The sequence below is a fragment of the Lepisosteus platostomus genome, chromosome 23 (genome assembly GCF_059453375.1).
Source record: "Lepisosteus platostomus isolate fLepPlt1 chromosome 23, fLepPlt1.hap1, whole genome shotgun sequence".
Classification (NCBI taxonomy): Eukaryota; Metazoa; Chordata; class Actinopteri; order Semionotiformes; family Lepisosteidae; genus Lepisosteus; species Lepisosteus platostomus.
The window spans coordinates 10,203,713-10,217,503 of record NC_142633.1 but is presented as its reverse complement, the minus strand read 5'-3'; the positions used below and the strand labels follow the sequence as shown (position 1 = coordinate 10,217,503).

At 39.7% G+C, this 13,791-nt stretch overlaps 1 protein-coding gene across 2 annotated transcripts in view; it reads left to right on the top strand.

Annotated features, from left to right (window-relative positions):
• Positions 1 to 13,791, top strand: part of vps13d (vacuolar protein sorting 13 homolog D) — an 85,529-nt gene that overhangs the window by 29,252 nt on the left and 42,486 nt on the right. The window contains exons 26-40 of one of the 2 annotated variants that reach the window (XM_088617495.1): positions 916 to 1,060; positions 1,856 to 2,066; positions 2,250 to 2,421; positions 3,971 to 4,086; positions 4,620 to 4,832; positions 5,390 to 5,661; positions 6,267 to 6,400; positions 6,891 to 7,046; positions 7,636 to 7,837; positions 8,119 to 8,193; positions 8,827 to 9,030; positions 9,536 to 9,625; positions 10,158 to 10,298; positions 11,685 to 11,816; positions 13,056 to 13,130. In XM_088617495.1, the coding sequence (XP_088473621.1) occupies positions 916 to 1,060; positions 1,856 to 2,066; positions 2,250 to 2,421; positions 3,971 to 4,086; positions 4,620 to 4,832; positions 5,390 to 5,661; positions 6,267 to 6,400; positions 6,891 to 7,046; positions 7,636 to 7,837; positions 8,119 to 8,193; positions 8,827 to 9,030; positions 9,536 to 9,625; positions 10,158 to 10,298; positions 11,685 to 11,816; positions 13,056 to 13,130 (2,338 nt within the window). The remainder of the gene's footprint in view (positions 1 to 915; positions 1,061 to 1,855; positions 2,067 to 2,249; positions 2,422 to 3,970; positions 4,087 to 4,619; positions 4,833 to 5,389; positions 5,662 to 6,266; positions 6,401 to 6,890; positions 7,047 to 7,635; positions 7,838 to 8,118; positions 8,194 to 8,826; positions 9,031 to 9,535; positions 9,626 to 10,157; positions 10,299 to 11,684; positions 11,817 to 13,055; positions 13,131 to 13,791) is intronic. The other variant, XM_088617496.1, reaches the window with a different exon arrangement.

Below are 13,791 nucleotides of genomic sequence, written 5' to 3'. Positions count from 1 at the left end.
TGTTAGCATAGAGAAAACAAATGGTTTCAAAACAGTTGAAAATTATTTCATCACTTACATTTTAAATGCCTTGACATTTTTGCTTGTTTATTATTACCAAAATTCATCACAGGGTTTGTCAGGCTTTTTCAAGAATCCCAGATGGTATAGGTTTTATTTTAATAAACTGCTTTATTTTCAGCTAAGAATTATTGTTTACCTAGCCATACAGCATAATTCAGTATTGATTTAAATGCAAAATAGCTACTGAAGTTCTGCATGGTGTGTATTTGTTTTGATTTTGCATTTCTGGAATGGTTTTGTCATTTAACAGCAGAACTGATCTGTAAAACTACAGGGTTAAAATGTAATGTTCTGCTTTCATTCAGTCTTCTGATACAGTACTTCACCAGATTTAGGCGAGGATGTACAGTACATCAACATAATTTCTCTAACTACATATAAACTTTGCTGTGCAGAGGCACAGCATGGTATTGGGTATGATAAATATAATTTTGGAAGGTTGATGTGTTCTCATCTGGTGTTCTTTGGGGGGTGAAACTAATGAACTGTGCATAGGATAACTGCAGTGTTTCCTGATACTTCATTTTATTTTCAATTACTTTTTTATTTAATTATATATTATTGACCAAGATGTCACCCAGATTCCTCTATTAAATAAAATAAGTATTTTATATATAAATGAAAGATTATTTAATAAACGAGCACTCTTCAGCTCATCATTGTTAAGGCTTTTTTTGGTTGAATAAAGGGTTAAAGTACAAATTTCAACAGCCTTCCTAAACTCATAGCTAACTAAGTCTACACAAAAACAAGCATCTTATAACTTGGTAAATGATATTGGCTGCTGAATTGCGTTGGTGCTCTCGTGGAGGGCGTGCTGTGGTGAGTTAGGAGTGTCTGTCTGTGGCGCAGGATCGAGACAAGAACCCTGAGAAGACGGGTAGTGAGGAGGGCCCAGCCGGCAAGGCTGGGGGGCCACGCAGCTGCAGTAGTGTGGGCTCCAGCTTCTCACTGGGCCTGGGGCGAATGCCTGAGGTTGAAGTTCCAGAGAGTCCGGGTGAGTTCTGCGCATGTTCCTTTTTTGTGTTTGCTACTAATACCATAATGACAGCGAGTACTAATACAAAATGCTTAGTTCTCTGACTACTGTTCTTAGTAGAGAGTTGGTCAGTCCTGTTTTAGTGACTTACAGTTCAGGGTGCAAATGTTTTCTATTCATGTCTTGTAAGTCAGGAATGTAAAATCTTGCCTTAGGAGCTGGTTTAGATCATGCTTTCATTCAAAAAGGTTTTCTTCCATAAATAAGTGACATGAAGATGTTATAAACTGGTTCGTGACTTTTGATTGACCTGATGATTCAACAATGCCTAGTAAATTCTGCTGTACTGTGGTCTTCCAGGATCAGGACTGGTCACTGCTTATCTGCACGTGTTGGCCAAAATATTGGGAGTCTTTGCAAGCAGCAGAAACAGTTTGAGTTGGATATAGCATGTAATTCATAAGATTCTGAAATGTTTGCCCAGTCTCATTCCATTATTCAGTCATGGTCATAGTCATTTAATTAAGGTTAAATGACGGTGTGTGGAAAACAATTTCCCGTAGACTTGAGAGGCTTGAGATCTGGAGGTGTTTTGGTGTCGGAATGTGTCCGATAGGCTTAATGCCAGCCATCCATTGCCTGCCTCTACGAATCAGTTCATTTGACTGGGAAGTATGTTGACCAGTGAGCATGTGATTATAACAGCTGTAAACTAAAAAACTAGTTTGCTCCCTTTTAATAGAAGATTCATCTAAATCTTATACTCTCTTGTGAATGAACAGTTCTCCCTGGTTTCCTCCTGTTTGTTCTCAGAGGACTATGTCTGCCTATTGGACTGTATTGCGCTGGACCTGCAAGAGATGGACATCTTTGCAGCAGAGCGTCTGTCTCGAGAGGTGTGGGAGAGCAAGGAGCATCCCGACACTGACCTGCTCTTCCCTTCCTACGCTGTGCGCCGCACCGGGGGCAACCTGCTGAAGGACCGCTGCCAGCTGAAGCTGCAAGTGGAGAGAAACCTGGACAAGTGAGTGGCCAGCCCCCTCAGCTCTAGAACTCCTGCCTTCTCCCGCAGAGCCAGGTGTCCCCCGACATCTATGCACACCATTTCATCTAAGGGTGCAAATAGATGTCAGAACGGGCCAGATGGCCTCCTCTTTGGCCTGTGATGATCTAAACAACTTCTGCTCTCTTCTTTGCCGTGTGGCAGGGAGCTAAGCCATGCTGTGCCAGACATGTCCATCCACGGCAGTCTGTCCTCTGTCCACTGCTCCCTTGACCTGGAGAGATACCGGCTTATCCGTGGACTGCTGGAGAACAACCTCGGAGAGCCTGTGGAGGAGTTCCTCAGACCCTACAACCTGCAGGACCCTAGCACCTATGTAAGAAAGCTGTTCAAGCCTCCATGCACAAAGGTGCTGCCTCTCAAAGAAACAAGGTGCAACTCAGTAGTAGAGATCTATAGACGTGCCTGTACACAGTTAGAGGGAATAGATGTCAAAGTGTTAAAAGGTGATGTTTTCTCATGTTCCCCTGCAGCAGGACATAGTAGGTTTGTTGTCTATCTGGACTGCATAGATCAGGTACTGTGAAGTGTGGCTGTAATGGTCAGTTGAACCTGGGGCCTAACTGTGTACACTAAGTAGACGCACACAAGTTATAGCACAAGGAGAAGCAGCTCGTTATACATACTAGGAGACTTTAATACCTCTTAGTTCCCTTACATCTGTCTTCCAGGTGTGACCCTCTAGCCATACCAGAACCCACTCATACAGGGTACAACAAAGAGTTAGCCTCTTCATAATCACCACATGACCACAGGCCACTGTTCTTCGTTGTGGTAGTAAAACAGAAATTTAATTTTAGAGGGTTTAAAGCAGTTGATTTAAACTAATTAAGTGTTTAACAGAAAGGAAGCCTACCCTTGCAGATTAGCTGTAACAAGATATTAGCCTATTAACCTCTTTCTTACTTCTTATTGCAGACAAAGACATCCTTGTTAGATATTTTTCTATTTTGTAAGTGGTGGCCACAAAGAGGTCATAAGATGTCAACCACAAGAGTCTTGATATAAAGGCTACTATTGATTTACCAAGCTTTTCAGCATGCCTAATAAAATTGCTAGGACTTCACGTCTTATCCTTCCCAGTATTTAATTATGTGATCTCGCTGTATCACTTGATTAGAATCTGAGATGTCCAAGCTCAGTATTGGTAGGAAGCTTTAAAATGAGGATTTTGTGCATTTAAGTGCTGTAACAAAATAGAAAGAACTAGTACCTTAGAGAATCAGGTGTAGAGAAGTGCATTTTTTATTTTGGATTTAATTAAATATACATTTGTCTATGCTGTACATAACAAAGGTCTTTAAGCTCTTCATAAACACAGAGGCCTTCTGATATAATACACTAACTTTCCAAATCTTTAGAGAATACCCTTAATAGCAGGCCAACACACCTCCAGCTGTGGCTTGAGCTACAACGTTTTGTATCTGTAAGGAGATAAGGAGCCACACTGGTTTTCTCAAAAGATATAAAATCTGTTCATGTGGTTTAGCATTAGTGTCTTGTGCTGCAAGTTGGTGGATGCTTTTAATTTGTCACCAACTGCCCGAAAACCCATGGGGCTCTCTGAATTGACGTATTAGCTAGGCATGAGCCTTACAAGAGCCTCATTATTCATCAGGCAGGCCCCTTGTGAAATATTCTCTGTTAGTCTTCTTTCCCCATAAGGTGTCAAAAGCAAGTACCGTCATGCAGACTGATATTGAAAGAAAGCAACAATTCATGTTGTAAAACAGTGTGTTTAAATCTAAATATAAATCAGAATAGTAATAACTAAAAACTAAAATATTTGATTAATTCAATCTATTCCCTGCTCAGATTCTCTCTCTCTCTCTGTCTGCCTTTCTTCCCTCCCTTCTGTCTCCCAGACGGTGCTAAGCGGAGAAGTTTTTACGGGGTTGTCACTTCTAGTTGACATGATGGACGTCAGTCTGGAGTTGCTTGATACATCTGATAGTGCCGGCAACACCCGCCCACTCGCCAGGTACCTTGTTCTTCATTTTTATTATTAGACAACAGAACTGTGCTTCTTTTTTCCCCATTGGGTTCAAGTTTTAAAGTGTGTACAGTAATTCTTGATATCTTATGAGCTCAATAATGTCCAGATCCCACATTAAATATTTTGAAATTTGTAGGGTACTTGGTGAAAATCAGGTTTAGTTGGAAAATGTTTTTAAAATCCATATGACATTATCATTTGTTCTTTTTGGCCTTGCTCTCAGTATTTGCTCCGTCAAGCAAAAAAACACCTGTCTGTTAGGAATCATATGCTGGAAGTAATTTATTATTTAAGATCAGTGACAAAAAATCATTATTTTCTTAAGACCAGTGTTGAAGAGTCTTCTGAAAATCTGTTCCTCTTGGCTTGAATAGAAACAGTAGTGTAAGTTGAAACAAGTCTAACATAATATAAAGATGTCAAATAATTAATACTGGGAGAAAGAGATATTTTGGCTGTTGTGTAACTTTTTTATAAGTTTTATACAAAGGCAGTCTTCTGATTGGCATGTTCTGCAGGTTTGACTTCATGAAATCCAAGCTGCTCTTTGAAAGCTTCTCCAACGGGACCAAGTCTGTGAACTTGGTGTCTCACTCTCTCCTGGCGTACGACACACGCTGCAGAGGGCACGGCACCAGCACAGCTCAGAAACAAAACGTCTTTGAATGCATCCTCCAGCCCTCCAAAGCTGGCACCAACCGAGCCTCCCTTCAGATGGAACTGCACTTCAGGTGCTCTGGCCACTTTGATCAGATTATTTGAGCAACATTAAAGTTTTCAACGCAGGCTCTCAATATTTCAAGAATACTTAAGACCATGAGCAGCATCTCTTATGCATAACATATGTGGAAGACCATGTAAAACAGAAGGCTCTCAATATAATATGATTTAGGAAAATTAAAAAGAATAATTGCATTGCTTTGGTACAGTATTTTGAATTCAGTGATCGGTTTAAACCTTATGCTTTAAAGTAGTGTCTGAAAATATTTTGTTAAAGATACTGGAAAATGAACACAGTCCATTATAAATAAATACAATACATAGAAATGTTTGTTTTAGATCAATATGATTTGGTATTAAAAATGGCCAATAAAATGAACAGCAGTCATTTTAAATATGTTATGATATCTATTTGGAACATTACATTCTTCTAGATTTTAATCACAGGTTGCTGTTTTCTTTGTTTGGTTATATTATTTTTTCCATTGAAGCAATGGATTTTTAGTATTTTTATTAATTTTATTATATTATTTTATTAAAAAGGAGGCTTTGCAAACTTTCTCTCCAGGTCTACCCGAGACTCCTCCTGTTTCACGGTGGTCCTCAACAACCTGCGCGTCTTCCTCATCTTTGACTGGTTGAAGCTGGTCAGGGACTTCCTGCGCACCCCTGGGGAGAAAGGTGCCGCCCCCCCCCGCCAGCGCTGGCCCAGCGGCAGCAGTGACCCCGGAGGAGCAGGTGCCGTCATGCCCAAGACGGTGAAGACTGGGGTGGTGACCAAGCGCTCCACCGTGCCCGTCACTCAGGAGCACTACTTTGAGGTCAAGATCAATGTGACAGGTAGGGTAAGAGCCCTGGAACACAGCTCAGCCCATTGCATTACAATTCAGACCTCACCTTCCCTGTACAGGCAGAGGTGAAGAAATGAATTGGGTGACAATGAATTCTGATTAAATTGTGCCATAAATTACAGATCCTGACATAAAGAGGACTGCATGGACCTGCATGTTTTTGCTTTTTTGTTCATGTGCAACTACAACTACAGCTGAATTCTTGTGTTTGGAATCTGAGATTTTTTAGTGCTTTGGTATTTAAAAGATAAATTGGTTAGGTCACTACAGGTTCACATTGCTAATATTGAGATAACTTTTAATCTTTGTTGGTGCTGAGAATCACCTCAGTCTTTCCTGTAAAATATCCAGCTATATAAATGGGTGAAAACGTTTGTTGTTTTTGACAGAAGCATCAGACAAATGAAATGATTAATGACTAAATGAATTAGTAAGTAGTATGTTTTTTTTAGCAAGGATGGTTTAACCTCAGTCTAATAACCAAAGAACATTGTTTTAATTTGTAAATATCAGAAGAACTCCAAACGGAAATTGTTTTTCAGATCCTATCCAATATCTTGGATATTGTGCAACTTAAGAATATTTATGTTTCAGGGACGGAGTTTGTGGTAGTGGAGGACTCCTCTTGCCTAGACACCAATGCCATTATCCTGAAAGGCACAACTGTCCTGACTTATAAGCCCCGGCTATCTGATCGCCCCTTCTCTGGCAGCCTGGCAGGTATTGAGGTGAGTTGGTTTGACAGTAGAAAGTGCCTAATGAATAAACTAATCAATTCATTAACTAATTACTGATGAGGTGTTCTGTCAAGATTCTTAATGCTCCTACAGTGATTCTGACCATGAAAAGTTAAATACCTTTGTTAGGAACTTGCGTTTGGATTTTTGCATCAAGAATCAATAGTAAAGATAAATGACTTGTTGTTGTACAAATTTCAAACATTTTCTCCGTCATAATAAATACTAGACTTATACTAAACATGATATTTCATGTTAACAATATTCCTGCTATGCTTATGTGATTAGGAGCTATCACAGCACAATAGCAATAATAAATCATCAAAAAATAGCTTGGCAGTTATTGGGAGAGGTTCAGGAGGTATATGCTATGGCGTGGTTTTAACACAGGGACAGTACCGTTCCTCATCAAAACAGGCCCTTTGTATGATAATATCTACTTCAGCGGATCTCTGCATGGCCCTGTCCCTCCCCCGTGCAGGTGTTCTCATGTCGGCTGGGCAGCGAGCAGGAGACGGCGCTGTCGATCATAGACCCTGTCAACGTGCAGGTGGAGCTGTCTGGAAGCCCCACCTATCAGAGCAGCTCGGGGCTCCTGGATGCTTTCAACATGGACGACTTCCCTCCACTGCTCGAGGTCAGAGGGTTATCTAGGCTTGTGGGTCATGCCAAGCCTCTCGGCTTTTAATGTTTTGCGGTCTTCATCTTTCTTTCTCTCTCTTTCCTCGGTGATGCATAGTTAAATTTTTAAATGTTCCTTCTGCTGAGTGTTGCCAATAAAAACAAAAGAATCTAAATTATAAAAAAGGGGGAAACGTGAAGAAAATATGAAAAATATTGATAAAATCAGGTCTGTTTTTCTGCATGCTTTTGTTTTATCTGTAGTGGATTCAAGGTGGGATTTAAGAATGCAGAAGAACTTACTGCTTCATTGGAAGAAAATCAGAAACAATGTTCCCAGCATTGCATTACCCCTTTAACACTGCTACGTTGTTTTAATCTTTTTTACTTAGTTTCTTTTGGTTTTTTGACTATTTGTGTCAGCAGTTGTCATAATGATGCTTCTGCAATGTTAAAGAAAAACATTAAAAAATGTTTTTTGAGCAATACTAAATGAAGACAAATATTGAAAACATTTAAGCAATATATACTTTTATAATCCTAACGTAGTTACTGAGTATGCCATATTTTTCACTCATTTCATGTAACTACTTGATTTCCCAAAGATCCAGTTCCCAGCCCTTGATATCCGACTCTCCTATAATGACGTCCAGCTGTTTCTGGCCATTGCCAAATCTATCCCCACCTCCGGCTCGTCAGATTCCAATGATCCGGCCCTCACCTCCAAGACGGAGACAACCAAGGCCAGCCCGGGCCCAGCCACAAGCCAGAAGGACCTCTTCAGACACAAGACAGAGGCTTTAATTGGTATGTTTGCCGTCAGACACAACAGCGTACGGCACAACCAAGGTAAATTTACAGCATAAACGTGTTATATTGCATACAAAGCTTTATTATTCTCATTTGCTAAATTTTCATTTTGTCATTCATAATGTATGCTGCAAAACTGTTGTATAGAAAGCATGACTGTGATGATATTCGCCGTAGCCAGAAAGCAGCTGCCGAGGTTTCATAAGGTGAACTATGCAGCATAATTTTTGAAAGCGTTACTGAGTGCTTGGTTAAGAGCCCTGCTTTTCTTTTTACAGAGGGCCAGCTGGCACGTTTACAGGATCTGGGCTTCAGAAGAGAAGATTGTAGGCGTGCACTCATCCAGAGTAAAGGTGAGGCCAACCTTTCTTGAAAAGACAAAGTGGGAAAGAAACTGTAGAACCAATAATTTAGTTGAGGATGTAACCCTTCAGCACATAGATTACTGTATTGTACAAAGAAATATGGTGTGATAATGCGATTCTGTTATTAGATCTTTTGTCTGGTTTAGCTTTTTTTCTCATTTTAAATGTATTTGAAAATGGGAGTGCTTGTTTTATTTTCAGCGGTATCATTCAGTATTCATTCTTGAGCCACAATACTCTTTAGTTATCTGTGATGTATTTGTATTTCTGAACTTATTTAAGACTGTTGCATGTATCAGAATCGGTCATTAAGATGTTTAGGAAGAACAAAAGCTATACAGGTGCGGTTTGTATGATTCATATGCTCTAAAAAGAATATAATGGATTTAATACAATGTGCTTTCCCATTTCAGTCAAACACAAGTTGATAATTAATGTCATAGCAACAATTATGAAAAATAGTATAATTTAATGAAGTAAAACTGAACAAAATGGAAAAGAAATCCAACTGCTATAACAAAATGGTGGAACAAAAAAAACACTAAAAATGATCGGGTGGCACAGTCTCGGATGCGGTGGATAGTCTGATTTGACTCTGCTCTGATTGGTTCCCATGTACAGGCCAGCTGGACCAGGCCGCCACATGGCTCTTGGAGAATGCAGAGGTGGTGACATCACGGCAGGGGGGCAGGGCTGACTGCGACTCTTCCAGCCCCGTCACGCCACCCCTCTCTGGGCTGGAGGTGAAGGCGGAGAGCGTGTGTATCTGCTTCATCGACGACTGTCTGGACTGCGACGTTCCGCTGGCCGAACTCACCTTCTCACGTGAGTGTGCGCTCTACGGTCTGTGCCTCAGTGCCTTTCGTGTCAACGAAGGACTGATCAGCACTGCGCGCATTGTCGCGTCCAACTGTTTGTTGTGCAAGACATGACTGTTGTGTGACTGACTGTTTTATTCAGTCTGTAACTAGTTAGCAAGGCACCTTGGTGAAAATAAGCTCTGAAAGAATTTCATAGCTTGTTTCCAGAAACTATGGAAGAGAAGTAAGCGTATTGTAGTAGAGAAATCACTTTAATTAAATAATTTCCCACACCATTACTTCTTACTAATATCTTCAGGATTGTTTTGAGTAAATAGTTACCTAAGAACTTGTGAACAGGTATAACAGACGAGATATACAGAAAGTTTGCTGGGCTTTGTTGTGGTGTGGATAAGAGTACAATAGGATCTGTATCTTACAGGATTTTGGTTTATGTAAGTGGAGAATTTCTGTATCTGATTGGTTACAGCTGTGCTTTGCCATTCGTGTTACTCTTCTCTTCCCTGCAGGGCTGTATGTGTTGCAGCGTATCGGATCCAATCCTGAAGGTAGCGCCAGTTTCACAGTGTCTGGAGATTACTACAACCGTGAGCTCTCTGGTGAGACCTGTGTTGCCTTCTCTCTAATTCTGCCTAATATCCACAGACCAGTGCTGCCCACTACCCGAACCTCATACCCTTCACAAAGCAGCTCAGTACTCTTACCATTAAGCATCACAGATCTGGTACATGTATATCTGTAGTTCAGGCCAGTAATCTTACCTCTTACCTGCCCAAGTGAACCTTTATTACACTGACGTTGAGCATTTCAGATTACCTTTGCATCCAGATTAATGATGTTAATAAACAATTACTGTGAAAATCATAGTAAAGAAATCTTACAACAATACAGCTATGATTATTAAATGAAGAAGTGTCGTTCCTATTGAAATAACTGCTAGATTTGGAAGGGGGCAAAACATTTACATGTTAAATGATCATGCTTTTAAACTAGCCTTTTCAGAATCCCAGTGCTTTACAGCTCTGTTGTAAATGAGATTTTGTTTCTCAGATGCTTTCCTGAACTTTTATAGCTCCTTGGTCTTCATTCTGCAGTACATGTCTCACATCTATACTAATCTTTGCTTTTCAGGCTGGGAACCATTCATTGAACCTTGGCCTTGCTTTCTTACCTGGCAACAACAGGCTGCAGGACGCTTGCATCCACCCCGTCTGAAACTGGGAATCAGAGCCAAACCGCGACTGGACATCAACATCACCTCAGTCTTGTTAGGTATCAGGTATTCTTATCAGATCTCAGAAGTTAAACAAGGTTGTTCAGTACAGGAAGGGGGACATCTACAGATAATCATGTTGCTGCTGTGGATCAGTAGGTAGCATTATTCCTTTTAGATCAGAATTTACAAACCGATGTAGCTATGTGGTGACAGGGGACACTATACTGTACAGAGGTGCTGTCCTTGCAATGGTTTGAATATGCAGTAAGCCAAGGCACTGACTACTTGGTCATTAAAAGGTCTTGTGGCATTGTATGTAAGAGGAGGGGTGTTCTTCCTGGTGTCCTGGCTGAATTGAACTTTGTTTTTGCACTATCCAGCATCTCCTCTTTAGTTCCACTGGTGAAGCAATTTCTCATTTCCCAAACTTATCTGCTGTACAGTGGATCTGCTGGTCTAGAATGTCAGCTGTGTGTCACCCAGGGAGAAACTGGGTCCCCACTTATATATATAAAGTGATTTGGAATGAAAGGTGCTATTTAAATGCAGGGAATTATTATTTTATTAATCAAAACATTTCAGTGACTTTCTGAAATTCAAAAGTTACATTTAAGCCTACCTTTTTCTAAAATAAAATTATTTTAGATTAGTTTGAGGTTGTGGTGTTTTTAAACTGAAACATTAATGAGCTAGTATTTTGTACATTTGTAGTAGAGTACACTGTGAAGGACCTTTACCAGTAGTAAATAATATATTAGTTGAATTGATCTATTTAAAAATTTACTAGAAGACTTGCACTTTATAAATTTAATATGACTACCCGGGAAGACTGTATTTCCAATGAAAAATTGATGCAAAGGCAGTTGTAAAATGCTAATGCTTTTCATGAATATCAAAAATATCAAGCAAGCTGTTGAGAACCTAAACTTCTTTTTCTTAAACTAATTCATGGGGTGCGTTCAGTTCTTTTCTGAAACAGAGAGCATTCAATTAAGATGTTTTGCTTTTAGACGCTGAAACTGAGTGTTTTGTGCAGATCTGACCATAAGCTTCACACACGTCTGTTTTATACCTCAAGCAGTGTGAAATGATACAAAGTTATTAAGTGAACGTGGCATCCATGTTTTTGTTCTGCTCTTTTTTTTTAAATGTTTGCATTTGGTTTCTTAGCTCTGCGGAATCATTTTTTATCTCTTTTGCTTGTTTGATAGACCAACTGCCCTTTATAGTAAAGAGAATATTTCAGATTTAAAAAGTTTCCCAGATTGTCTGCAGGGAGTCAAAATTAGCAACTTTCTTCTAAAATCTGGAAATGGAGTTTTTATCCCTTAAAAAAACCTAAACCTACTAAAGCCATTAATAGAGTAATGAATGATTATGCAGATTACTTTTCTTCATTTGTATTATTTTCTTCCCAATGTCTTTTGTTGTTTTGCCCTCAGAGCAATACAGGACCACTAAGACTTCCTGGCTGGCTGATTACTGTAAAGAGGAAGAGAAGGGGCAGTCGGCCCAGAACTCTGCGGCCTTGTCCTGGATGGGCTCATCAGTGGACCCCCCTTCCTTCAGACAGAGTGAGTCCAAGGGATTGGAGATTGGAGGAACGTTCTTGGTCTCCAAACAGCGTACTGATGGGAGCAATGCAGTTCTCAGGTTCCATTAAAATGGTTTTTCAGCGGTAGCATTTACAATTACTGGGACAGTGCAAATGGTTGGTAGACCAAACCATCGCAGATAAATTCGATAATGGCAGTTGAACAGCTTCCAGTTGTCAGATTCTTTGTTATGTTACTACATGGTAGGTTTTATTTTCTTTATGTGGGCAAGGTGGACATATCCTGAAAAGAATTGTGAAAGAAGTTGTGAATGAAATTCAACATTTGTAAGCAATACCATCAGACCATTATGAATGAAGTCAATTTATGTTTGTTCTTAAATGCTTAATATTTCAATTTTAGTGCATGTCTTAACAGTGAAGTGAGAATCATTAGTCTACTGCTATACTGTACTCATATACTTATATTATACTCTTGGGCTGCGTTTAATATGCAGAGCATAAGGCAAATATTTGAGCCTTTTCGGCAGTCTTGGGACAATTTCAGGCAATTGTGAAGAAATGGTGGCGAAAAGAAAAGATTTTGGAAAAATTGTCCTGAAAAGGAGGTGTATATCCCACTACATTAGCACGAAGGCATAATTAAAAAAGGTTGTATGGGTCAAGGTAACTTAAAATAACATCATGGGCCAGTTGAAGATATACAAGTCTTATTGTGTATATTCTTTTAGAAATATGGAAGCCAATGGCGTAGTCCTGCGTCTTATCTGACACGCCTATCAAGGCAACTCTTAAGTCTGATGGTTTGAGCTGTTAAGTACCCTCAGCCCATATGCCATCAACTAGAAACTGTTTCATAATGCTCTACGCATTGAACACACCCATGGTAATTCATTTGCTCATATAGCAGTGCAGGGGTAAGAAAATTACCAGGTATAAATGGGTGTGGTGGGAAGGATCAATGTGTTAAAAACCCACAAATTGATTTTTTTTTTCTGCTGACCATACGATGGATCCCTGAATTGAGTTTAAGAAAACATTTGATGCTCTAAATACAACCGTGCATTGCTGAATTTATCTGCTTTCTTTGTTAGTGGTAGTTTCTGGTAGAAACAATAATAAAACATTTGAATGATTAATCCTGCTCTAAAAACTAAAACCTCTTTCCTGCTTTTGTCCCTTTAGCCTCTAACGCTTGAACTCATGCACTACCCTGCAGGTCTCCCTCTGTGCTGACTCTGTCTTTCTCTGCTATCAGGTCTTCCACTTGTCTACCTTAGAACTAGGAGCACAGCCAGCTTGACTAACCTTGAGCAGCAGATTCATGCCAGAGGTACAGTACTGAGGACTGGCTGAGAGTCCCTTGCTCTTTAGGCATACTGTACATCCTCCCACCCCCCACCCCCCCGAAGCTGAAAATGGTACTGAAATTCCTCAGCTGGTACAAAAAAGGAAAACATTTTCTTTAAGTCTTTAAACCAATTCATACAGGTCAGAAAATCACCACATTAATGGGTGGTTTTAGAATTATGTACTGTGGTAAAAATTTCATCCTGTGCTAACTCTTTGCAACCCATATCATTTTTCTTAGAGGTCTACTTTCCAAAGATGATGTAACAGTGCTACAACTCACATAATATCTGAGGTTTTCCACTCAGATCCACTTCTGAGAAACGGCAGGAAGTACTGCCCTTACTGATGTACAAATTACTGCTTTGAATATTGTTTAAATATATCTTGCAACAGTCTATGGCAGTACACATCAGACTAGGGAAAATTTGTATTTGTCATTAGGATAGTGGCGCCTTTAGAAAGGAACACAGGATGAAATTGAATGGCACTTTCATTCTCCTCTATAATGTGTTCAAGAAATGGTATTTCACTAAATTCAGTTTAATAGTTTCTTTTAATCTTTTTCTAGCATTTGAGTTATGGGATTTTTTTTAACAGTTTCTTAACAGTTTTTGTATGCTCTGAAGTCCTTACTTTTTAAT